Genomic DNA, 26,663 nt, shown 5'->3' on the forward strand with positions numbered 1-26,663 from the left:
AAGGGGAAAAAAAAAAAGAAAAAGCATCACTGTTCTCCGGATGATGTCTTGTTAGGTTTGTGTTGTGGTACAGTGGGACTTTGTAAACTCATTTATTTGTGGTTAAGCCTTTCAGTGGAGAGTCTTGAGCGCTGAAATGTGTTTTTGTACCTCAGCTTCTAATTTCTCACTAATAACTACTAGCAGAAAGCAGAAAAAATGACTTTCAGGATGTTTCCTGTGACAGCGCTGCTTCTTGTTACTATGATGGTTTAATTATTCTCATAGTTGAGAAGGTTAATAAATGTATACACATTTTTTAGAAAGACTGTGATCTGATTAAGTCTATTAATATTTTCAGTTAATATTTCTTCATAAAGCGGTAAGTGGGGAGCAGGGCTGCTGATTACCTTCTGCTCTTTTAGAAAGTAAATATGTAAATGTGAGATGCTGCATTTGCAAGACTTCAAGCATGAAGGCCTGTATTTTATTTATTGATTGAAATGAGCATTTTGAGCGAGGGACTGCCCTTAGTCTGCAGAATTTGCTTCACTGTGATCTGACCAAAAAACTATAGTGATCTTACGAGTAAGTAATTTAGTTAGATAATAACTGCTGTGGTTTTTAATTTGAAAGGGAATGTCTTAAATTCTGTGTCTGGGAGGAGACAGTCATGTCACTCAGATGAACAGCCAGGGTAAAGCAAATTGCAGTGCTTGCAGTCCCTTGTGTGCCCCTACTTAATGACCATGTATTTATTAAAGGTAGCAGATGTGGGGAAGTAAGCAGGCTAAACACGAAACAAATGCAGCAAGAGCTTTGCACTGAGTGAATGTGAGCTGAAATATTTTAGGCTACTGGATGAATTTAAGGTTCCTCAAGGCAGAGGTGTGCAGGGAATACTGTGTGGCCCTGTGAGTCCCCTGCTTCTGCTTTGCAACTTGCAGGGTGGTACTGGACCTTCTGGTACTTTCTCTCTCCTTTCCTGCTTGGTCTGATCTCTGAGCCTCACATGACATGCACAGTCTGTTCCTGACCTTAGAGTCCTGATTTCCTCTAGCCCTGCACAGGGGATCTCTCCATCTGCCTGGGTTAGAGAACGGATTTAATTCTAACTGATGGTGTGATTACATGAACTGCTTGCTGAGATACAAAGCCAGCAGGTTGCACTAAAGCAAACAAAATATAGATGCTTGCCTCTTACCCTTTGTACTGTTCTTTGCATGGTGATAGATTTCACAGTCTTGTTCGTCTAAATCACTAGAGTAGTGCTGCGGTGGTGGTTCTTTTTCTTCTTGTCATGGGGTATCTCATGTAATGGGTGTTACTTAATACGTTTTCTCTTGTTCAGTTTCATTTTGAGATGTTTAAGCAGCTTACATTTGTTGATTGCAAGAGATGAAACTAAAAATAGCATGGTATGATAATGACACAGGAAGTTAGGGAGGAAGAGTTGCTGCATCTGCATCATCTTAAGTTATATTCCACACATGAGCAGACTGAACTGTCACTCCTTTGTACACCATCAACAACTGACTTATGAAACAGGTCAGTGTGAATGTGTTCTGTATTACCAGTTCTCTCTTCTTTTACAAAGGGTGTTATTCAAGATGTGAAAGTGGTCTTCTTACCTAATGGATATATAGTGCAGTGCCCTAACCTGAATCGCAGTAAGTACTGTTTTCTCAATCAGGCTTGGTTTTTAAATATGTATGATTTCTTTGTTTTGAAAATAATGTTTTCAGGATTGTCATTCTCGCATGTGCTGACATAGCGTATATAAACAGATTGCATTTTAAGTTCAGATAAGTGGCACGTGACATTTTAGCTGTCTGACAGACTTGATTTATTTATGGGTTATAATGTCTTTCCCTCTCTTCCTTTCCTTTTCTTTTTCAAATTCTGTTATTGAGCGTGCCCAACCTGCAGTGATTTCTTAAGCCTGGTGCAAGGAATAATGGATTTACAAGAACTCCTGGCAAAAATGACTGCAAAAGTAGGTTCCTAATCTTCTTTGTCAGTTCCCTGTTTCCTTCTGGGCTCCGACCATCATAGAAGTATTTACTCCTTTTGCAATTATTTTATGTTTTCACGGTAGAGACATTTTTTTTTTCCTTCCTCCTGCCAGCAGCCCTATCTGCAGTGGACTGAAGGAGGTAGTTTCATGGATGTCACTTAATTCTCATACAGCTTCTATTGTCTGGCTCACCATTTTCTAGATAGTGACAAATGCCCAGGGTTTGATTTCTGTAAGAAGCCTTAGCTTGATTTTCCTTTCCATGCTGAGGGATAAATGCGGAAACAAAGGAGCAAAATCCCTCAACAATTTCCTCACCATGTGGTTCTGTCAGACAGTGTGTTTTTGCCTGTGGGGAGTCCTGTGAAATCTTCACAACTGGCATTGTTTCTCCTTGGGAACTGAAATGAGGAAATGCCTTATAAAGCTGCTGGCTGTGCTGATCTCAGCGCCTTTGATCAATGATTTTTTTTCACAGTGTAAAAGCGAATCTAGCTGCAGGTTAGGTGGTGCAGTGTTTGTTTTTCCCTTCTGATTTGGATTGGGAGTATGGTGAATGGGAAGCTATAGCGATTTTTGTTGGGGGATTTTCTTTAGGCTCTGCTCCCACACTGTGCTGTCAACCTCTGTCTTAGCTGAAGACTTTCAGCTCAGGCTGTGGTCAAGATCCAGGTAAGGAAGCTCTGTTTTTAAGGTGGATGATCCCCTGGATTGTGTTATAGGGTACTCTGGGAACACTTCTTAAGGTTGATGTCAGTGAATCATCTGTTCTTGGTAAGAATTGCTTCTTCACGTGTTAATTATTTGTAGATTTAAGCACAAAAAACCCCATCCCATAGATCCTTTCAATCTCAGTATTTTTACTGAAAAGGAATTTCAAAACCGAGATCCCCATAGCAGTGCCACTAGCAGAAAAACATTGCTGTGATACTTTTTACTCTGCTGCTTCTAAATGCTCTGTCCTTCCTAACGGGAAAGGGGGAACTTCTTAAAGACAGTGTGCATGTTATACTGACAGTCCGCTTACCAGCTGACATGCTTTGGACAAGCTGACTGAATAAGAAATGTGAAGCTTTTAGTTGAGTTTGCTGCTCATAGTGTGAAACAGAGGCGATTATTTTGAGCCCTGCTGTTGGCTTGAGCAAGTTCCATTTATGCACTGTACTAAGTAACTTGCTTTCTCTGCTGTTAATTATATTTTTGCTTGCTAGTACTTTACAAGAGGAAGCAAATAACGCAGCATTTGTATTGCAAATTCTCCATACTTCCACAACACGCTGCTGAGATAATCCTTCATTATGAGTTCCTTTTCAGTTACAGTAGTGCTCAGACTTTTTTGTAGCAGTGTGTGCGGGAATACTGTTAAGGAAAAATACATGCAGCAGAAAAGGAAATGATTTCGGTACACAAATGCAAATCAGAAATATCGGAATGTGAGAGAAGCATTAATATTTGCATCTCTCTTTCTAGTCCTGGAGGTCCATAGCCACAATTAAATACTAGAGCAGGTGCAGGTAATATCATATGGGGTGTCTGGCAGGCGAAGAGCAGGACTTGGATGGATGTGCAACATCCTGCAGAGATCCTATTTGTCAGGGCAGGTGGTCAGAGGACGGCCTGCTAACATGCGTTAGCAGTGACACCTGGCTTCTGGCCCTGCACAAGGAGGTGCAGAGAACGAGCACGATGATTTGGAAAAGCAGGCCCTGTGGTTCCAGGTTCAGCTGTAGCTTTTAGGATGGCTAGGATTTCCCTTACTCCCTCAGTCTGTAATTGGTTACAGATGAATTACAGCACCAGATAACCCACTGAATGTTGTTTGCAGTGAACGTGTGTGTGCTGTTTATATAACACGAAACTGAAGATGCAGAGGGATGGATTTGTGGGAAGAAAGCATCAGATTTAGTGACTTTGGGGCCCTGTAACTCTGGTAGCACTGCAAATTGTGCAGTGGATGGGAGAGGAGCTATGAGAAAGCTCTCTTTTGAGCTTTATTTCAGGGCTCCATGAATCTTATGCTGGCACAGAGGCAAAGCACTGTCTACAGCAAGTTGTTTTGTAGACAGTTGTATGATGACCTGCAGCAAGCTTACTGCCATTGTCCTCTTCATATCAACGCTTGTGAAGGCATAGTTTTTAAAGCCTATGCTTATTTTGTCATCATTTGGATTGTCTGAATCTTTCCAGTAAATAAGTTTAAGTAATTTAATCTTCTGTCTGCACTGTAGACCAGTGTATTAGAAATCCAGCTAACATGTTTATTTGCTGCAGGTGAAAAGGTATGTGCTGAATTTCAGCACTCCCAACTGACATGCTGAAATACTGCTAGCTTGTCTTTAAATATAGGTAAAGAAGTTTGGGCAACTTTAACACTCCACTGAAATTCATGTGGACATCGCCTGCACTCATTAGAATGGAATACGTATTTCTGTAAATTATGTGAGGGTGTGCTTGTTACTCATTTATTTGTCGCTGGGGCTGGAAGGAGATTCTGAAGATTTCCAGTGCAAAACGTTCCAGTGAGTCCTTCCTTCACTGAGGTCAGAAAGGCTTCAGCATGGGTATGATACTGGCAAACAAAACCAAAACAAAAGAACAAACTCTTGAGTTCATGGAACAGTTAATGTGATTTGTTAGTATCATGAATTTATATGGCCATGGATAATTCTGGGAACGATTTTTTCCTGGTTACATTTGGTAGGTTGTTTTGTGAGACACTTTTTTATTAACTTGCCCCAAAATAATATGCTTTAAACAGAAATCTGTCCATTCAAGTAATTGAAAAGGCAGAATTGAAGCATGGAAAGTAATCAATGTGAATAGCAAATAGCCAAACATTCCTGAATGTTAAGAACTCAGGATTTGGTTAGTGTATGGAAAAATGTTTGGTAAGGTATGGGCTGCTTCTTCAGTAGTATGTTCCCATTCATTTCCTAGAAAATATATTTGAGGATCCATTATTTAAATGTCTAACAGATGTTGTCAAATGCACAGAACTGTATTTGATAGGATATTTTAGCTAATTTCATGGAATAGCAGGTAGACAGTAGTTGAACGAATAAAGCTTACAAAGCAAGATAATACAAACAATATAAAAATCTAATAGGCAGGAAATATTTATTTTCTAAGCACTTTCGTCTCCTCCTGGAGTTATTAATAGTACTGACAAAGGATGATACTACATACCATTTATAAAAGATATATTCCAAAAATAAATAAATCAAATAAAAGCATGTGAGTAGCAAAATTGTATGGGAACATTCATTTTTAATTTGTTAAAAAAAAAAATACAGGATAGATCAAACACCTTTTAAACACAACTAAATATGGCATTTACTATTAAATATACTGACTAAACAGAATAATTAGAAAAGAGGATCTGATGAAAACAAGTGATGTAGAAACAAGACCATCCATTTAATAAAGTGTGAATAGCAGTTTTGAAATGACCAGATTTGAGTTTCAGGGAGATGAGTATCAATCCCAACATTACACCAGATCAACAATTTAAGTTCAGAGCTTTTTCTCTTGAAGACTGCAGAGAAAAAGACCACAGGAACTTGCCTGCTATTTTTTCTTCTTTTTTCCCCTAAGAATCTTGCTCATTTTCTGGTAGAAATGAAAAAAAGACTTCTTAGAATATTTTCATGTAAAGTGGATGGAGTTTTAGAGGATGAGAATGTGCGAATATCACATGCATGCCATTATTTAAAGAAGTCCATAGTGCTGCATGTTTGTCTTTATCAAGCCTATAATGCAGAATTATAGTACTTTTGACATCCTGGTTCAGTGTTTCAAATGTTGTAAACTTGGTTCAGACAAAAATACATGTAATGTTTTACTGTATTTGCTTTTTAAAAAACATGTGTTGGAAGAGATCTCATCAAGTTACTTTCATTTACAGCTAAATTATGCAGAAACAAGGCTGAGTCAATTGGAAGACTGTCACTGTGAGAAGACTTGTCAAGTAAATGGATTGATCTACAGAGACAAGGATTCATGGGTTGAAGATGATCACTGCAGGAATTGCACATGCAAAGTAAGAATTTCTTGAGACTTTAAGAAGTAGGACCTAATTAAAATGTGAAAATGGTCCTTGAATACATAATGTGAATGCCAAGAATTGTTACGTTTTTAGCATGCATCTAGTGGCAGAGTGAACAATAGGGAAGAAGATGGTAAAATAAATGAAAATCCCACCTATCTTATGTAGAAGCTTTAAAAATAAAATCTGCCTTCCCTTGACAATCACATCTTATTTGTATTCATTATATTTGTAAGGACTTTATGGTTTTGGGGTGAATACAGATCTTGTTGGTATTTGATTTGGAATTGTTTTCACAGTGGGTTATTTTTTTTTTAATGGAGGTGCTATCTTAATAGTATTCATAGTTGCATCTTGAATGGTAACAACATGCAGATCTTGTTTTCTGCATTTATCACTTTGGAAAACAAAGGAACAGAAGAGTATTAATATGTAAATCTTGTCTTGAATTTATTTGATAAACATCTGAAGAGAATCTGTGTTTGCTCAAGAAAATAGAAAACTGATTGTTAAAAATCTCAGAAATGATTGGCACGGCTTACAGAAAGTGGTGCTTATGTTGTTGTAAAGGTGAGCTTGTGTTCTCTCCTTGATGTGTTTTACTCAGGGAAAGTGGAGTAAAACCAGTACTAAGTACTGACACGGGAATGGTTCACCTTCAGTTGTGTTTGGATTCAGAATTGTAGCTGGACAGAATTAAACCTGTTAATGAAAGATGGGTGTATAATGCACAGTGCTGACTTCTTTTACCATAATAGTATTCTGCGTTATCTGTTTTGTGTATAACATTCACTAATTAATGATTGAATTTGTTCTTAAAAACGCTTTAAGAGTGGAGTTGTGGAATGCCGAAGGATGTCCTGTCCTCCTCTTGATTGTCCTCCTGATGCTCTCCCAGTGCACGTGGATAGCCAGTGCTGTAAAGTATGCAAGGGTAAGTAGATCATAAAGATGTTTTTCTTTCACCCTTCCTTTAGCAGTTAAACTTGTCCTAAATGCGGGTGCATTTTACAACTTTAGTAGCTCCTGATAATTCAGGTAAGGTGAGTCACAGCAGCTAATTTGATTTTCTCAATAATTTTCTTCTTCTAAACGAACAAGCCTGGCAAATTTTTAAGGTTCTCTTGCTACATATTGTCAGTATAAAAATTTTGTGAAAAAAAACAATAATTAAAAATATCCTTCAGCTTGTACCTCCTGCTGATGAAACCTTTGGTCTGAACTTCTCATAATGACAAGTAATAAACCCAGGTGTTATCTTTTTGTCTATCTTTTATATCAGTTTGGAAGATTTTCATTAAACGTAACAATTTCAGACCTTGAGTGAACATTGCTGTGTAAAACAAGTGTTTGTTTTCACTCATTTCAAAATAAGTTCACGAAAAGAAAGGAGTAAATTTAGTGGTTAGTCTTCTGGAAATGAAAGCTGTAAGTAGCATTCTTGGTAGAAATGGTCAATATTTGGTACCTTAATGGTACTGCAAGGGACAAAGACAAATTACATATGGGAATTTTCGCTGAGTACTGATGCCAGTCTTTCCTTAGGAAGCAGAAAAAAAATGTTTTGGCCTCTTTCTTCTTGTAGAACGTCAAATTTATTGCATGATTTTTTTTCTAAAAGTTATAAGACAAAGCTGTTAAATTATAAGATTTATTAGAAGATGAACATTCTTCTAGATTCTTCTGGCTTGCTGTAGTCACTGAATTTATTAGTCCCATACAAAAATCTCTCCGAGGTCACTTGCTTTTATCTTGTACTCACTTGCTTACTCATGCTGTCTCGTTTCTGTCTGTCATATTTTGTCCTGAGCATTCTACTTACCAAAAGACTCCTATGAACAGGGTACTCAGGTGAGAAGGTGGTCTTGCCTGAATTATGTTTTTTGTGTCTCGGAATTATTTTTTTTATTTGCAACAGTGAGAGTCTAGAAAGTTCCTTCATGAGCCTGTGGTACAGGATGCTTCTCTTGACGTGTGTTTGCTGACACACATGTATGTGCAGTTAAAATTGGACATGAAGTAATTGCAAGGCACCAAACTGTAGATTCAGCTTATATCCCCATGAAAAACTGCTCCTAAGATTTGTAATGGGAAGCTGAACAATCAAACTTGTCTTTTGTCAGTGATTGGCACAAACTTGACTTGCTATTCTGACAAGAACTCAGCTTGTCAGTCAGTGGTAAGGGATGTGTGGAGGTTGATTGAAATTGATTGCAAATGCCAGCTCCTTGACAGAATGATATACTAGGGCCACAGTCAGTCACTTTTGGGTATATAGTAGTAATTGCAGGAGAATTCCAAGGGGCTGCACCACAGGTGTTAATTTCTTTGTGCTTTTCTTATTTAGCTCTGATAGAATCAGCGCTTGTAATTTACTGTTTCTAGGGATTATTGAGTAGCTGGATTATTGAAGATTCCTGTCTCAGCTGTGGGTTAACTAACAAAGTAGTTCTGGTGTCTGATATGTTAAGGGTTTTAAAAGTGAGGTGATTCTGTTTTGATCCCTGCCATCTTGTGTTGGCTTTAGATTACTATCTGACAGAAGACTATAATTGTGTTGAAAATCTCATCGTTTTTCTCAGTCGTGGTTTAACTTGACTTGCTGTCAGGTGTGTCTATTTTTGAGTATATTTATTTATTTATTTTATTGAAAGCAACTACATCAGGAGGAAAAAAAGAACAAAAATATTTACTAGAATTAGTCATGTAAATCAAACTTCCTGACCTGAAGTTTTTTCTCGTGAGATTGCAAATTAGCTGTAGAAATGGGGGCAATTTTAGAAAAAAAAAAACACAAGAAAACTGAGAAACCAAAAGAAAGAAATGTGATTTCCAAATACATAATGGAAGGGAAAACAGATTTTTTTTTATTGCTTTTATTGAAAAGAGCATTTATACACAAGTTTAAACTAAGGATCCTTAGAAGCACATTTATGCAAGAAAGATTATGATGACTGATCTAGTATTTCTTTAGTTTTAAGTTGTTTGTAATCAAATTGGCTATGACAGTTGCTGTTGTGGAAAACTGCCTGTTGGCATCAACCTAAGAGTTGTGCACTCAGAGCTGTATGTGCCTGGGAGAGAAAGTGGGATAAAACAAGTTATTAGGTGGCTTCTGATTTATTCTCTGAGATGAGTGCTTTGAATGCTACCACTTTCATGGTGCTCTTGCTGCAATTGAAGAAATGTTTAAAGCCCTGTTCACTTACATCTTATAGCTTTCCTTTCTGTGTAATTGGCCAATCTGTTACTGGTCAAGCACAGAGATAGCAGAAAAATTGCAAGAAAAAGTTGTGATATCAGTGTTCAGCATTGAATTGTTAGTAATATAGAGCACCTTTATGATGGATACTTGATTTATGGAAAGTAATAATAGACCAGTTGTTTAGTTAGTGTACTTGCTGTCCTTTGATGGAACTTGAATGTAGATATTTAGTTCCAAAACTGCTGTGAATAGTTATGGTAATATGTGACCAAGCTGTTGACTGCCATAGCTTTGCTTGAGTTTGTTTTCTTTGTAGTGGTGGTAATTCTAAGCCAAGCTAGTTGAGTTTTCATTGATTGAGGTAAGATAATCTCTTGGTTTGATTGTGGAGATGGTAGTCTTTAGCACAAGGGTCAAAACTTAAGGCAATCATTATTTTAGTAGGACCTTTCAGTTTCCTGGGAAATCTGTTTCTTTCATGTGCACTTTAAGAATATTTTTTCTGAAATGGATTTCTTCAGTTCACTGATTTAGTAGAGTCATTTGCTACATCAGATTCATTTGCCGATACTCCAGCAAGCTGAAGAGTTCACCTTTGTGCCTGAAAAAAATTTGAAGATTTAATTGAATACTGTGCTTATATTATTCTTTTGATGTCCACTAATAAACATGTCCATCTTCTTGAAACAAGTAATGAAGACTTCTAGTAACATATATAGTAGCTAATCGATGTGTCAGTAATGAAAATATTTTCTAATGAATACTAATGAATTGGGCTCTATTATTTATTCTTAGGCTCTTATTCTTCTTCAGTTGAGGTAAAAGTGCTACTTGCTCTTAATGAGTTTACTGTTAGTTACTCTATTTGATATTATGTATCAAACTGACTTCTAATGAAAGAAAAATGTGTAGTATTTTTAATGTAATTTGAGTGTGATTACTAGTTTTAGTTTAGTGTTATACTTTTGCTTTTATTTATTACTTAAATGCTGGTTTTATTTATATGTTTTTTTCCCTCACCACCTTCTCTCAAATTACAGCAAGGTGCATCTACGGAGGCAAAGTGCTAGCAGAAGGTCAACGAGTACTAGCTAAGAGCTGCAGGGAATGTCAAGTAAGTTTAAGTTGTATAAACTTTACCCAATTTTAACTATGTATGGTGTTCAAATGCAGTGATGATATGGTGTATTTTTCAAGTCTCTCTTCATGCAAATGTGGTGTCCGTTGTCTTGAAAAATTGACCTTGAAGCTAATGAAAGCCACAAACTTGTAAATAAAGCAGGAATATGATCTTTGCAGTGTAATAAAAATGTGTGAAGTGACTTGGAAGGATGTTTCCTCTCTCATGTCTTGATTTTATAAGGCTGACAAAGGCAGTAGCATCTTGAGCCAGTTGCAAATTCAAGCCACATGTGCTAAAATTAGTAGCAACTTAGCTTTTATTGTTTGAACTACTCTAAATTTGCCCTAGTGTTACTTAATTAGTAGTGGGGCTAGATAGTTTAAGGTAAATTTTGAAGAAATGGGCCGAGGTCTTTCTCTGTCAAGTTCATAACTCTTAGGCAACTAGGGATACAGAGAAGGCTGAAGTGCAAAGTGACTTCTTTGCCTCAGTCTTCACTGGCAAGAGCTCTAGCCACACCACCCAAGCTGCTGAAAGCAAAGGTAAGACTTGGAGAAGGAAGGAGATCTGCCTGTTGTAAGTGAAGATCAGGTTTAAGACCATCTAAAGAACTTGAAGGTGCAGAAGTCCATGGGACCTGATGAGATTCATCCGTGGGTTCTGAGGGAAGTGGCAGATGAAGTTGCCAAGACGTTATCCATCTCATTTGAAAGTTCATGGTAGTCTGGTGACGTTCCCACTCATAGGAAAAGGGGAAACATAACCCCATTTTCAAGAACTTTTCCGTTCTTGAAGACCCAGGGAACTACAAGCCAGTCAGTTTCACCTCTGTGCCTGGTGAGATCATGGAGGAGATCCTACTAAGGGATGTGGAAAATAAAGATGAAGTGATTGGTGGTAACTAACTTGGCTTCACAAAGGGCAAGTCATGCTTGATGATCTTGGTGGCCTTTTAGATGGACTTACAGCAACAGTGGATAAAGGAAGAGCAACTGATGTCATCTACCTGTACTTAAGCAAAGCGTTCAACACTGTCCCGCACCACATCCTGGTCACCAAATGGGAGAGAAATGAATCTGATGGATGGATGGATCACTCACTGGATAAGGAATTGGTAGGATGCTTGCACTCAGAGAGTTGTGGTCAGCAGCTCAGTGTCCAAGTAGAGACCTGTGAGAGTGACGTTCCTCAGGGAATTTCCACCACTGTAGAAATAACATCTTCATAGAAGACATGAACAGTGGGATCGAGTGCACCCTCAGCAGCTTTGCAGACAATACCAAGCTGAATGGTGTAGTTGATGTGTTAGAGGGGAAGCAATGCTATCCAGAGGAACCTGGACAGGATTGAGAGGTGGGCCCATGCCAACCTCATGAAGTTCAACAAGGCCAAGTGCATGGTCCTGCACCTAGGTCAGGGCAATCCCAAGCACCAATACAGGTTGGTTGGAGAGTGGCTTGAGAGCTGCCCTGAGGAGAAGGATTTGGCAGCATCAGCTGATGAAAGATTAAATGTGAGTTGCAGTGAACTCTTACAGACTAGAAGGCCAACTACAGGTAAATGGAGGCTGTGTTAGATGAAAGCATTCATAACAGGAAATGTTAATGAATATGTGAGTGCTGCTCATTGTGTGTAAGTGTAGCAGAAACCAGTCCTCGTCAAGACTTGCCTTAGGAGAAGGAAGCAGTAGATGATTATAAAAGGCCATTTCTCTGCTGAGGAGTGCATTTGTTGTAACTAGAATACGCTTATGCATTTAGTACAAGTTATCACTTCAGAAAGGCATGGCTATTTGAAACACATTTGCTCCCACATGTAATTTTCAAGTATTTTTGATTTGTATGTTTTGTTGAATTTATGGAAGGGAAGGTGATACAGGGAAACATTATATGTGTTATTAATAGATCGGTGTGTTGGAGCAGTTATGAAAAACATTTAGAAAAAAATGACAGTGAGCTGGTAATTTGTGCTTATGGCTGACTGTATGGAGCAGCAATTTTGTGTTCACTAATGGAAATGGACAATAACTGGTTGTAGATGTGAAAGCAGCTTGGTGTGCAAAATTACTTTGCTGTTGTTAGTGTTTGGCTGCATGGGGGTGCTCAACACTGTATGTTAAAATGCATGGGCAAGGTCCTTGCCTTGAAGATGAAGGTGCCTGCTATATTTATTAGAATAGATTTAGAATGTTTATCTGGGAGGGAAAGTGACTGTATGCATGAAGATGAGGAGAATGGGAGGATTTTCACATTAAAGTGAGCACTAAGTGATCTGAACTACCTCTGGAACTCCTCTTGCTCTAAATAAGTATATTCATTATTACGAATATGATAATATGTTTGTAAAGTTGAAAAGCACATACCGACTGTAAAACATTTCTCATATTAAGAAGGATGGAAATAATAATGAAAAGAGCTTTTGCCTTTTATTTACTGTTAAAGGAAGTGGGTAAGTCGGTGTTTGTTGCAATTTGTATTACTTCCACCTGAATGAAGAGTATTAATACGTTCATAGGTTCATAGGTACATTAGGTTGGAAAGGACCTACAAGATCATCTAGTCCAACCATCCTCCTATCACCATCCCTACCCACTAAGCTACTCAATCAAATCCCTTAGCACCTCATCTAAACGCTTGAACAGTGCTAGGGATGGTGCCTCAACCACCTCCCTAGGCAGGCCATTCCAGTGCCTGACCACTCTTTCAGAGAAAAAACGTTTCCTCAGGTCTAATCTAGATCTTCCCTGGCGCAACTTGTGGCCATTCCCTCTCATCCTGTCATTATTTATCAGGGAGAAGAGGCCCACCCCCTCCTCACCACAGCCTCCCTTCAGGAAGTGGTAGAGTGTAATAAGGTCTCCTCTGAGCCTCCTCTTCTCCAGACTAAACAATCCCAGAATCTGTTAATGTGATACCATGAAAAAATGAGCCTAAAAAATAGGGGGGAGGGTGGCTTTCCACAGCTGTGTTTCAAGATGTCAAACCTCGCTGGCAAAATTTGTTATTCTGACTCTGCAGAGTATTTAAGTGGGTGCCTACCTCTGTTTCTACAAGGGAAAGTATCTGCTGATGGGGATTTCATTCACTGTGTCTCAAGCATGACCTTGAGTGAAACACTAGCTTACTGACTGCCTCAACTAGCAACGCTTGCTAGATAAAGTTGGAAGAGTCACAAGTTGAACTGTTGCTATAAATGATCATTTTCTATTCCATGCAGGCCTGCTGGTGGACAAGGTGAGGAGGTAGTTGCTGCTTTTGCCACTTGTGTTATATGACTAAAACAGGAAGGACTTTGTGTTTAGGGAAATGACTCCATAGGAAAATAAAAAATACTGTGTGTGGTTTGATTCCCAGACTGAAAAACAGATTTTGAGTTTGAAGAGCTGTTGATCCGTGAAAGGCATGCAGTAGGAGGTATGGGTCAGCTGCCAGTTTGTTAATGTAGAATGATTTAAAAATACTGAGGGGAAATAAGTCTTGGGGAGTAGCTCCTGTGTCTGTAAAGGAAATGTGTTTGTAGGTGTGTTAATGTCAAGAAGTTGAAGTTAAGATTTGATGTTTCAATTTTTACTTTATTTCTTGCCTAAGAACTGTTTTAAGCTTATGAGGCTTTTACCTTAGATTTATTTAATCTTGCAAAAGTTATAATACTGATGGATCCATATGGACCGAAGGTTTTCTCGATTGGTCTGCCAACAGTTTTTATTTCTGAAAACTAATCCAGACTAAAAAAAGTATTTATGTTGCACATCCTCTTAACCATAAGCACAGATGTTACTGATAGACAGCCATTCACTCATCTCCAGCTGGAATCCTGCCTGCAAACACTCTCTAGATTAATCTACAAAGAGAAAATGGCAAAGTCAGTGCACAGGCTGGTTGAGATTGCAGGTGACCTTGGGAGGTCACCTGGTTCAGCCTCCCAGGTGAAGCAGGGGTGCCCAGGACCACATCAAAGTGGCTTTTGAAAATGCCCAAGGCCAAAACTTTGCAGCATCTGGGCAGCCAGTGTGTTCTGTTACCCTAACAATAAAAATAGTTTAAAAAAGGAAAGTTTCCTGATGTTCAGAGAGATACTTTTGTGTTTCCTTTCTGTGTTTCCTTTTTGTGTTGCCTGTTGTCACTTGTTCTGTCATGAGGCACCACTGGAAAGAGCCTAGCTCTGTCTTCTTCTGCCCCCCACCCCACCTTGTTTTCTGTAGTCTAAGTAGTCCCAAATCTCAGACTTTTCTCATATGAGAGATGTTCCAGTCCCTTAATTATCCTAGTGACCCTTTACTGGTCACTCATTAGTTCTTCTATTTCTCTTATGCACTGGGGAGCCCCCAGCTGAAATTCCAGGTATGGTCATCAGTGCTGAGCAGAGAGTCAGCTCTTCCTACCTGTTATTAATACTTTCCCTCCTGTTAGCTTTCTGTGCAGAGTAGATGCGTGCCCGGCTTGTGTTGGACTTGGTGTCCAGCAGCATCCCCAGGTCCTGTTCTGCCTCGCTGCTTTGCAGCCGGGTATGCACGTTACTGGTGCCGGGATGGAACCGTTGGGTCACAGCTCGAGCTGCTGATTGAGCACCTGGTGAAGGGCTGTGGTTGGCCCAGGGAGCACGGGCACATTGTTTGCAGCTGTGCTGCTCGTGTGATCAGAAGGGTAGAAGCCAGGGTGAAGCCACCTGGGCTCATAGGAGGGCTGGCCAGCGAAGGGTAAAGCATCTTTTGGACCTGGGCTGTTTTCAGAGAGAAGTGCTGCACAACCGGAACTTTCCTCCAGAAGTTGGGTGAGTTGTGTTCTTCTTGTTGTGTATGGCTGTTGGCTTACCCGTGAGTGCTGTGCCTGGTATCGCAGGAGCCTGTCACAAGTAATGTCACTGCTTCGTGAGCAGGACGCTGGGGTTGTTCCTTCTCAGATGCAGGACTTGGCAGCTGTTCCTGAGGTTCCTGTCTTCAGAAAATGCAAATGCGGCTGTGGTTCTGGAAGCTTTTACTGTGTGCGTTCAGTGTTTGTCGTGAGAACTGGGCTCATTTGAAGACAATAGAAAGAGATCTGTAGCTTTTGTTGGAGTTTACTGCTGATCGGCTGTGTTCTGGGTTAATGCTTGTGATTGACTTGAGTTAAATAACACAAGGTACAAGAGGACATTAATCCCTGGTAGGAGTGGGGAGTCAGAGTGCCATTGTAGTTCCAGGGAGCTCAGTAAGGCTTTGTTAACTTTCCAAAAGCTTGACCTACAAGTTCCTTGTAAAAATGAGGAGTAATGTATTATCTGTAGTATTAACTGAGGACTCCATGTGGAACTGAAAGGCTTATCAGGAAGAAAAGGGATAGCTCTCTTTCAGTAAAAACAGCAAGAAACAACCCAAATAATCCAGACACCTTGCTGTTGTTTTCTGAAGTTAGTTACTGGACAGGAGCTGCCTGTAGTTCACATTTCCATTGCGTGTCACTGATCAGGGTTACACCCGATTCTTTTTTTCTTTTTAATGTACTTAGCTTTGTAATTAAAGAGACTTCATTATCTTGTAAGGATATTATTTATTCCAGAGAAAAACGAGGGCTTTTTGACATCTGTGTCCATCCAGACTGTGTGACTGTATGTGAATTGAGCATAAAAAGTCAGTTATTTGCCTAAGGCAGCCTGAAGCAGTAATTCTGGAGGGTGAACTATTCTTACTTATCCAAGTCGATAAAATCTGAAATCTAATGATGATAATTCTTATAATGGGATCTGTACTAGCTCATACCAAATTGATCGTAATCCCAGAATACTCAATGAAAAAAGATCTTTACTTTTTAAAGCCTCTGAATGACATTTGTTTCTCCCAGAAGCAGATTTTGAAGCAAATTGGAAACTTTGGGAAAATAGGGTCTTAATGACAATGAAGTTAGTAGAAATCTCATTTATTTTTGCTTTTTATCTCCTTCTGATTCATTAAGGCAGTGTGTTTTTTGGAGTGGATTTTTTTCTGTTTTTGATTCATCCTATTATCTGATTTGACTTTAACGTTGTTCTTAATGATTTCTTACTGCTTGAATGGATCGATTGTCAGCACTTTTTGTTCATATGATGAGACACTGCACCCCTTCTGCAATCGTCTTGTCTGAGCTTTAGTTAGTGATGGGTAATAGCAAGAGCTTTTCCAGCTGGTAATTTGATAACATGATGGTGACTGATGGCTCACTGTGTCTGGTTCTTTTATCACCTTTGTTACTGCAGTTGCACAGGCAATTGTGAGGGATTCCTGTCTTTCACTTACGGAAGTCAGAGCAGGAAATCTCATACTTCCACTTCCATTAATGTTTCTGCTCCTGTGGGTGCTTTCTTTGGTGATGCGTGCTCTATGATTCTGTAGGGAGATTTTTTTTTTTTAATCAAAACCATGACACATGCAAAACCAAAGAAAAATGAATATCTGTTTTCATTTGGTTTATTTTTCTTGACATCAAGTGATGCACCTTGTGGTAAGGACAGCAGGGAAGCGAGAGAAGTGGCTTGACTTTGCTTACAGGGAAGATTGCTAGTTTCACTAGCAGTGTGTGTAGAATAGTCACTCCCTTTGTTTCCTGAAGTTGCTGGGTGCCTTGTGCATGGTTTGCACCTTGCAGAACCAGTAGGCATTTCCATGTGCATAACTGCAGAACAGCTTGATGCTGTGAGAGCTAATTCTAGAGTCTGAAGAGATGCAGCTGAAGCAGTGTGGCCTCGGTGATGTTAATTAACAGCAACAAGTTCCACCTGCACTGTTTCTGACACCTGAACTGGTCCTTCAGCATGCTAGCTTTGGCTAGCAAGAGTGTCTTGCTTCATACTGAATGGGCAAATAGGTACTGCCAATATGTTGTGGTCTACGTTGTCCCTTGGATTATGGTATTGTTGGTTTCAGTAATATGTTTTCTTTCTATAGGGTTTTCCTTTGCTTTCCTAGCTCTAGATGCATGTAGGTAATATTTGATGTATTCCCTGTGACTGTGATTTTAAAACCATCTTTTTGTTCTATTATGTAAAGCACTGTGGAAAACGTTTTGAGAGGAGTGGGGCTAGGTTCATGTTAAAAAGGTGTTGGCAATATAGTAGGCCATCTGCTTTGTTAGTGGAGACTTGAGTCGTTTGGAGAATGAGATTTCTTGAGAGTAAACAGTTTTGTGGGATCGCTGGTGTTCATACTACCAAGCAAGGCTAAGTGTGCTTGCCAGTACACCTGGTAGTGTGGCTGTAGAAGGCATGCTGTGAAGTAAATGAAGACACAGAGAAGGATGGAGTGGAAGAAGAAAAGGCTGCTTTGGGACAGGACTATAGAGTTGGGTCTGTGGAAATGATCAGGCTGATGATTTTGAATGGAAAGAAGATGGAGTAAAATTATGCTGCAAAATCTTCCCACATCTATTTAATGTCAAGTATTTCAGAATGTTCCTACCAGCAACCGCATCCCTTGTGTAGTCTTACTCCAAATACTCCAAATCTAGTAGAAATCACAACCGCGGGACTATCTTAACCTCGATTAACATTTTATATGGGTATTTCTGTATGGTCCCTCAAGATGAGATTACTGCTTTGTCACACCTTTGAAGGAAGTTTTGGAAATTGTGTGGTCGGTATTTCTACAGAACAAGCCCTTTTAGTTGGACGCAGCAGAGCACTGCTTGGCACCTGAAAGTGTTGATCCTCTGTAGTCTGTGAGCACTCAAGTTGAGTAACTTAGCAGTGAGCATGTGGATATATGGATGAGGAGGAGTAAAACTGTCACGGTGTTATCCGTGACAGTGACCCAAGGGAAACCGAGAAGGGAGAGAGGAGAGAAAAAGAAAGAAAGAAAAAAACTGCGTCAGTGGCCATGCGGCCGCCGGAGCAGAGCCGCGCTCCGGGGGGAGGGGAAGCAGCGGGAAGAGATGGGTCTACAAAAAACAGCGGCACGATCTGAGAAGGAACGGGAACTTTACTAAATCTATTAAAATTGAACAATTGAGAGAGAGAGAAAATTTCCAAACCAAAAGGTATGAGCTTACGTTAAGGAGGACCTGCAGGGGAAGCACACGTGCTGCACCTCCACGGCAGCCCAGAGCAACGCGCCCAGACCGAGCGCCGCCTGCATCCGGTGCGGAGCTCCGCCCCTCTGCTGCTCCCACACCATTAACTCCTTCACTGCTGCGTGATGCTCTGATGTGGAATACCGGCATCAACACCACAACAAGAACATGGACTGTTGTGAAGCTGGAAGATTGTCTTTAGCAAATACCTACAGTGAAGCTCTTTAATTCCTTCGAGTACTTAAGTGTCGAGTCTGTGTTTTTTTTTTTTTTTTTTTTTAATTTCAGTTGTGGGCAAAGAAATGATCAACTGGATTGCTTTAGATTCTGTGTTAGACTTAAATACTTATATGGTTTGCCCCCTGCTAGTTTGCTGTAGTTACTAGAGATTGCCAGAATTGTACATGGAACACTGTGATCCTTCCAGTTGTGTGGGTTTTTTTTCCTATTTTCATTTCTTTAATCGTTCTTTTAAAACTATTATTTATTTTCAGAATGGAGTTTTAGTAAAAGTAACAGAGACTTGTCCACCACTGAACTGCTCAGAGAAGGATCACGTTCTTCCAGAGAACCAGTGTTGCAGTGTTTGCAGAGGTAAGTGAGCAACTGCGTGTACTTTGATGCAGTGTGTGTCCCTGATTCAGTAAGGGGGATCCATGGGTGGGAACAATTCCTTTGTAATGACATACTGGGTACCTCTATAAACTGAGTCTGTAATTAGCCTTTGTATAATGCAAATTGTGATGTTCCTTTGGGTAGAAGACTTATGGGATACATGGCTGTAGTTGCTGTGAATTAGAGAGGGAGAAGAAGGAAAGGAAGAGTTGAGGGAGGAAAGTTTATCTCTTAAGAATTCCCATTAGGAAGGAACTGTTTTAAAAGGAGGCCTTTATGTTGTGTGAACTTGGACCTGTACTGAATGCACAGGACTATAAGCTTCTGGGGAGTGATGTTTTGAGCTCTTTCTGTGTCCAGTGACAGTCATGGTAGGATTTGAGTTTGATGCGTGCTTTGAGGCTGATGTAGTTCTGAACTCCGTGAGGACTCATTTATGAGATGAGCTGAACAGTTATGAGTTCAAAATGTGAAAATAACCCTAGAGTGCAGAATGCCCCAAAACACAAGTTGCACGAGGCTAGAGAACTCAAATAACTTCTTCTTCAGGAGTGTTGTAAGCAGCGACCTGCTGGGTGCAAGGTGTCAGAATAATAATTCCTTGGATGTGTCTGTATGCTACCTCTGTTTCACACCTCATCTTTGGCACTGAGACTCAGCTCAGCTTAAGGGAATCTGGTCTCTGAGGGCAGGACTTAGTGATGCGCATCTGAAGTGCTGAAGCAAGAGGTGTGCCAAGTGAAGATGAAATATTTCCAGGCTTGGATGATTATCAGGGCCTTCTGGGCTACTTTCTCACCTGTGTGTACATTCCTCCAGCGTGCCATCCTAGATGTCAATGGAGGAGTTCGGAATCTGCCCCTTAGTCACTAAAAAGTAATTATAAAAAAATTGTAGTTAATTATTTACTATGGCTTTGAACTTACAAGTTTATGCATGCGCTTGCAGGGGCCTGCTGGTGGGAGACAGCTCTCTGAATGATGGACTAAGAAAATACACTTTAACTTTTTAAAGTACTTTTTAGACACATCTGTAACTACTTGAGCACTGAATGTTTCTTCTCCGCCCCTCAGAGGGCTCAGTGTCATAATGATGCTTCTTAACAGATGGCCCAGCTTGATGTAATGTAGCACTGAAAGAATTAGCTTTGGTGCTTTTAGAAGTGCTGCAAATCTGTAAGCTTCAAAGTTGATGAAAGATGAGTTCTAGAGTTATTCAATTCTATATATATTACTGCTAATGATAGGTACTCCTTCTAGATATTCATCTCCAGACTTTTTTTTTATTATTTATAAAATAACATGAATGTCTGTTCTTGTGGGATGGTCTCCAGAAGCAGAGGACGGAATCGTACTTTTGTTTCTTCTGAATTCTGGTAGACAGTGCTTTCAGAATGATTTATCCATCTTCCACACAGGTTCTACTTGAGCTGACTACTAAAGCAAATCCTTACTTTTCATTTCCTCTTTGCTTTGTGAAGTTCTTTTCCAAATTATGCTTAAAGATCAGATTAACTTTGCCAATTTTATAAAGCAATGAATCTAACTTAGCACTCCTAAGTGGGTTTTTGATATAAATATATACATATATATATAGTGTTAGAATATGTGCTTGACATTTTTATCTCTGTTCCATGTGATCCACATTGGTAGTAAATGATTTTATTATATGTAGGGCATGGAGATCTATATGGAATTTTTTTCTTTTTTTCTGAGTGTATTTTCATAGAAACAAACGTACCCTGATATGGCAAACAGGGCAGAGTTGAGAAAGAGTAGAAAGCTTCTTAGTTTGGGAATAGTGACTTCCTTAAGAGATAATATTTGTCTTTTACTGCCCAAGGAAAAGTAGCGAGGAAGAATTGCAGTGGTAAATATAGCAATGAGCAGTGAGTGCTGCTTGGAGCATTTGCAGTTAACGTGCAGATTTCACTTTGTGTGAGTGATGACAGAGGTAATACTTTGTATTGGCATTTAGTGATAACAGTCAGCAGGTGATGAACAAATCTTTACTAGTAATGGTGAGTTACACGACTAATAATTCTGTAGATAATTCATCAGTTCACACTATTTTCTGGCAGGCTTTGTTTTGTATCCTTTCTTTGTATCAGATTCTGCTCTCTAATCATTCAGTTGTTGAGAAGTGGAAAGCTTCTTCTGAGATTGTGTTCTGTTACAAAGTACCTTTGCTGAATGGAATTTGGGCAAGAGTAGGGAGCAGAGGCATTTCCATTTAATGGGAGAAAAAATATAGAGGACCAACAGAAGGAAAAAACAAGAAACAAATATGGGACCTCACAATGCTGTGGTGTAAGACTACAGTCTTCAGAGATCTCTAATATCAACTACAGTAATGGCTGAGTGCTTAAAATAGAGTATACAAGAAAAAAAACAAGTGAACAAACCCAGTATAAAAGCCTGTGATGGTTATGGTGGTGGAAGTCATAAATCAACAAAGGACTGAGTGGTGTTCTGTAAGTAGATGCTTAAAATATGTGGGTGCTTCATACTTCTTAGCAAGACAGTGTGGCATTATGAAGCTCTGTTTCAGGGTAACAGGTTAGTTAATTGTAACACTTTAAAAAGTGTATTTGTGTGCTAAAATGTGATTTTTTTTTTACTACTTTTTTTTGCGAATCACTTTTTTTTTTCCTTATAGCATGCCAACTGTGTTTTTTATGGCCCAGGGACAAATGTAATACCAAAAATAGTGTCATAAACATGTTTTATTGTTCCCTTCAGCTGTTTTTTTCCTTGTGAAAGAGTGTGTAATTCTGAAAGTGTTTTGTTTTTTTCTCCATTGAATGAATGATTCAAATAAATTTCATGATATTTTTTCTGTTCTTGTGCTCATGGTTTTGATATGTTAGAACAGCCTCAGTAATAGCCCTGTCTCCTTCAGTCAGACTCCCTAAATGAGAGGGTGTGAGGAAATAATGAAGCAGCGAGAGCTGTTTGGTTTCCTGGAGGAAGGAATGCTTCTTTACTGTTCTGTAATATGCTGTGGCTGGTAGATTTAGATTGACTGCTGCCACTGATGAGCAGGAGGTGGAGAATCCTCCAGGTGAGCTGAAGTGTGTGTTGTACTTCAGAAACAGAACTGTGCTCTAAAACTGGGGGCTTCTGCCATCCTCGCTTTGTTTTAAGGGGATTTCAGTTCTTTCATTTCAGGCATGAGAGGACTCTTCAATGAACACATTCCTTACTTCTCTCTGTCTAGCTGCAAGCTTGGGTTTTGCTTTTTCAGAAATCAAATGTTTCTGTTGCACTGCTGTGAGGTCTGTGTTATTTCCAGGTTTTATTTTTAGGAAGGTTTAATGGAGGTTGTTAAATATGAATTAGTTACTTCCTTTACATAATTATGACAGTATTTGGCATTTAAAAGACCATTGTGTTTGCAAAAGAGGAAAAAGATTTAGTCTTGCTAGGATATGCAGTACAATTATTCTAATGCAGAGAAATAAGCAGTGCTCAATAAGATCTGCAGTCATACTGCAGCTTGAAAAAATTTATGAAGTTGCTCTTTCATGTCAGACCACTGAGTTCTGGGACCTCAGACTCTGAAGGCATAGAAACTGCTGTTCAAAGTGCTTCCTTGCTCAGGACTTGTTTGAAAACCGTTTCAGAGTGGGAAGGGATGTAATAGCTACTGCATATTTTATGGCACTTCCTATGAGGTGTCTCCCGGATTTACTTTACATATTTACATAGCAACTCTGTGACTAAATCATAAGAATTGAAAAGATTTTGAGGGTAAAATGACTTTGGATCTTTTAAATGTAGCTAATGCTATTAATGGAGGCAAGTCTGTTCTTTTTAGAGCAGCACGAGGGCAGAGGATTGCAGTTTGTCAAGTGAACAGCTAGGGGAACTGGAAGGAGCGCGGAAAGTGTTACAGATGTTACAGGGAATCCCTCAGAAATCTGAGATGCTCATCAATGGGAGGATATGTGGATAGGGTATGTTTATTTTTTTGCAATGCTTCTGAATGAATTCTCATATTCTTCAGTCAACAATTAAACCAAATCACCAAACAGGTTTGGTACGTAGGAAGACAAGCAAACCTTGATGTCGACACGGAGCAGTTTAGCATACTGCTTTGGAAAAGCAGGTTTTGGGAATTGGGATGTGAAGATGTTGATATGCCTGGAAAAATCAGAGCAATGTTTGGTGGCCCCGGAATGGAATTAATGTCCCATTGTAGATAATCTGACTTGGGAGCAGTAAATTGTGCAATTTCTGGTGGTGCACGAGTGATAAATTTGTCAGGCATTGTGAAAACTCACCTCTTTCACACTTGTTTTTAGTACATTTCTGCAGTCAAATATTGCAAGTGAAAAGCTGTAAATGATGTTCTTAAGAAAAATGAGTGCAAACATTTCTGCAGCCTTGATAAGGAGGAGAGTGATGTTATTAGAAATGTTTGGGAAGGGAACAGGTCATAGTGCCCATAAAAAAAAATCTCAATGTGCTCTTCAATGTTTAATTCCCTTGTTGGTAGTTTTTGAATGTTTTTGAAGGGCTGTTGTGAACATTTATGACTGTGTAGGGGGTGGGAATGGTTTCTGGCATCTGCTCTGGATGCGTTGATCTGTAATTTTAATTGGTGCTTGTTTGTCTTGTCAACTGTGTTGGGCTGAAATTAATTTAGATTATCAGAACTATTTTAGATTTTCTGTGCTTCTGTCAAATCCTCTCTAATTGCCTGCTTGCTCACATGTGATAGTTGTACTGTAAGGCTTTTCTTGTATTTAGAGAGGGGCTGACTGTCTCAGATAAGAGTTGGCTGAGTATTCTGCAGTCTCAGTAGTTCAGTTGTTTTCACCTGGGCTATAGCAACGTGTGCCCTCTGCTAGCTGCCATCCACTACCGGTTGGCATTCAGACATCCTACTGCAGTACTGTTGGGTGCTTTTACTGTTGATGTAGGTGTTACAAAGGAACTGTATAGTTCATGTCCTGGCTGAGAACTAATAAATATCAGATGTTGGCATTCTTTTGCATTCTGCTTGCTTGAGGGTGAGTCGTTGCTCCCATCAATAGATTAACATTTCAGTCAGTGCTTAGTCAGGAGTATAAGCACGGTGTTAGCCAGTCAGCAGCCCTAGACACGTTCCAGACAGTTTTGCTGGATATGAATGAGTTTACCTGAATTAGACATTGAACTGGGATTGCTAAAGGTGTGAATGAGATGAATGGCTTATATATTTTCACATTAGAGTCCAAGTACAATGTGGTCTTTATTTACTAGAAAAGCAGGACAGACACTCAGACCCAATATAAGCTGCCAGGAATAGAGATCATTTTATTCCTTCATTGCCTTTGAAACTCGAGTTGGGGAGAATGCAGAGCAGGGTCTAAGAAATAGGACAACGCTTCCTGGGTGTGTGCCTCTCAGATCTTTTGAAGTGCAAAATGTGTCTTCACTGTGGGGAAAAAGCACTGCAAGAGCCTCTGATTCAAGGGTATGTGTGTTATGTTGGAGGCAAGGTGGAACTTTACAATTCTATACCATCGTGTACATTTTTCTGCTGGTTAACCTTAAATGACATTTGTTTTGTAAAAGCTTGAGAGCATGTAGCATCGAAGCACCGTGCGTGCTTGTAGAAGAAAAGGTTTGCTGCTTTCTTTTTCACGGAGTGAAAAGTTTCTTAGAGCCTCTAGTCACACAACTTATGTGTAGAACTCTGGAGTATTAGTTTTTTTTTTTTCCTTGTGTGTTCTTTAAACATAAATCTTGTATCTTGAAAACAAAAGGAGTCGTCTCACTCTGAGTGGAGAATCAGACTCCAGACTGAGACAGTTAATCTCAAAGCAGAACCAGATTCTCTAGAGAGTTGGTATCTTTGTTTTTAAGGAAAAAAAAAAAAAGGTGGTAGATCTATGGAAACTGGATGGGTAGTTAAAGTAATGCCATGTTCTGCTGAATTTCAAAGGTGGTAGATGAGCAATGAGGAATTCTCAGGAGTACGATGTGGTATTGTAAACTAAACAGGAAACTGTACCTGAGAGAATGTCCCGTCAGGAATGAGTGGTTGATCTGGGACTTGGAACTTGTGATGAAAACTTAACAGGAGATCATCCCGTTGGCTACTTACAAATGTTCAAATGTTGAAGTTGACAAGAAATTGTCACATGATTAAAGATAGGGATAAAGAGAGCCCAGAATCTTCTTTTTTTTTTTTTCGGTGCAGGAAATGACAAAAGGACAATTTTAATGAAAACACACTGAGAAAAACTAAATCCTTTTTAGAGGTTTGGATGAGAAGGAAGGAGGTAGCTGTGTGTATTTTTATCATGGTTTAGCATTGTCTGAAGTTGATTAGCTACATCTCAAATCCCAGCCACAGTAGTAATAATCCAGGCTAAATTGAAATGTGGTATGTTATAGTGACTAGTCTGACTCAATGATGTGTTATATAGGCTCTTAGTTGAAGTATGTACTACTAATAATTAAACGTGTTCATACTGTATGTGAGTTCAAAGGATGATTATTATTCAAACAGAGTGGAAAATAGACTGGGAAGTGTGGTGTCATGGTGTCAGTGGAAGTGGTGACAAAGTAAGCATATATTAAAAAAAAAAAAAGCCAACTTGTTTCTTTGGTAATATCCAGTATGTGAACAGAATGGAAATCTTGCTTAGAGAGGATAAACTGGATGCTGAATAGAGAAGTTTGGGAAGATGGGTTCCAGTTGTCCATTTTGATTATGAAGGCAAAAGGAGAAGTTGGATACTGTGTTAGCATAAATGGCCAAAGAAGGGTGTAACTGCATCTTAATTTTTAAATTAATTTCATGTAATATTTTCATACATGTTAGATTGAGGTAAAAAGTGCATAGATTCTGTAACTGAGTACAGTATTGCCATGGCTACCTCGTTCATAGTTGTCTTCTTTTCTTACTGAAGCCAGCCAGGCAACTGCCTGCTTGGAAAGAAGATCATCTTTGAGTACAAATTGATGGAGGAATCCAAGAAGCCTGAGTGTACCAAATTGTATTATTGAGGGGGTTTCTAACATACAGCATGCCAAAGCTTTTGAGAGATTGATATGGTTGATGCAATTATTAAAACCTAATAGCTGACATAAGCATGTTTCAATACCTGTTTGTGTGTTCCTTGTATTTCAGGCCATAACTTTTGTGCAGAAGGACACAGATGCGGTGAAAATTCAGAGTGCAAAAACTGGAACACAAAAGCTACCTGTGAGTGCAAGAATGGCTACCTGTCTGTGCAAGGGGACTCCACATACTGTGAAGGTAAACCAAATGATCTACCCCTTTAACAATGTACTCAGAAAAAGAATAATATTAATGGGTGATAGAAGAATGAATTCCATTGCAAGGTTTAATTTCGCGATAATGAATATCACTTTTCAGATGGGACTTTTTCTGAGTGTATGAATGTGAGGTAACCAAAAAAAGGTGGTACTGATGCTGGGCTGTTCAGATTACCCACCCATGGTTCTTCGCTGGTGCATTCTTGTTCTGGCGTGCTATGGTTACGCTGTCATTACAACTTCCAATGCACCATTTTTCAAATGCTATCACCTACTCTGTAAAATGTTCTTGAGAGAGTGACATCTGTGTAAGAGGTATTAAACTTGAGAAGTATGTACTCTGCTGGCAATCGTGAGAAAGGTAAGTGTGAAGGGATGTTGAGACTT

At 39.3% G+C, this 26,663-nt stretch overlaps 1 protein-coding gene across 1 annotated transcript in view; it reads left to right on the top strand.

The window, feature by feature from the left end:
* The window catches only part of NELL1 (neural EGFL like 1), a 249,335-nt gene that overhangs the window by 53,162 nt on the left and 169,510 nt on the right, over nt 1-26,663 (top strand). Inside the window, exons 7-13 of the mRNA XM_065755619.1 lie at nt 1,577-1,649; nt 1,893-1,975; nt 5,901-6,035; nt 6,873-6,975; nt 10,287-10,360; nt 18,879-18,978; nt 26,128-26,256. Of these exons, the coding sequence (XP_065611691.1) occupies nt 1,577-1,649; nt 1,893-1,975; nt 5,901-6,035; nt 6,873-6,975; nt 10,287-10,360; nt 18,879-18,978; nt 26,128-26,256 (697 nt within the window). The remainder of the gene's footprint in view (nt 1-1,576; nt 1,650-1,892; nt 1,976-5,900; nt 6,036-6,872; nt 6,976-10,286; nt 10,361-18,878; nt 18,979-26,127; nt 26,257-26,663) is intronic.

The sequence above is a fragment of the Cyrtonyx montezumae genome, unplaced genomic scaffold, assembly GCF_038088225.1.
Source record: "Cyrtonyx montezumae isolate F1298 unplaced genomic scaffold, pur_monq_1.0 scaffold_10, whole genome shotgun sequence".
NCBI classification, from domain to species: Eukaryota; Metazoa; Chordata; class Aves; order Galliformes; family Odontophoridae; genus Cyrtonyx; species Cyrtonyx montezumae.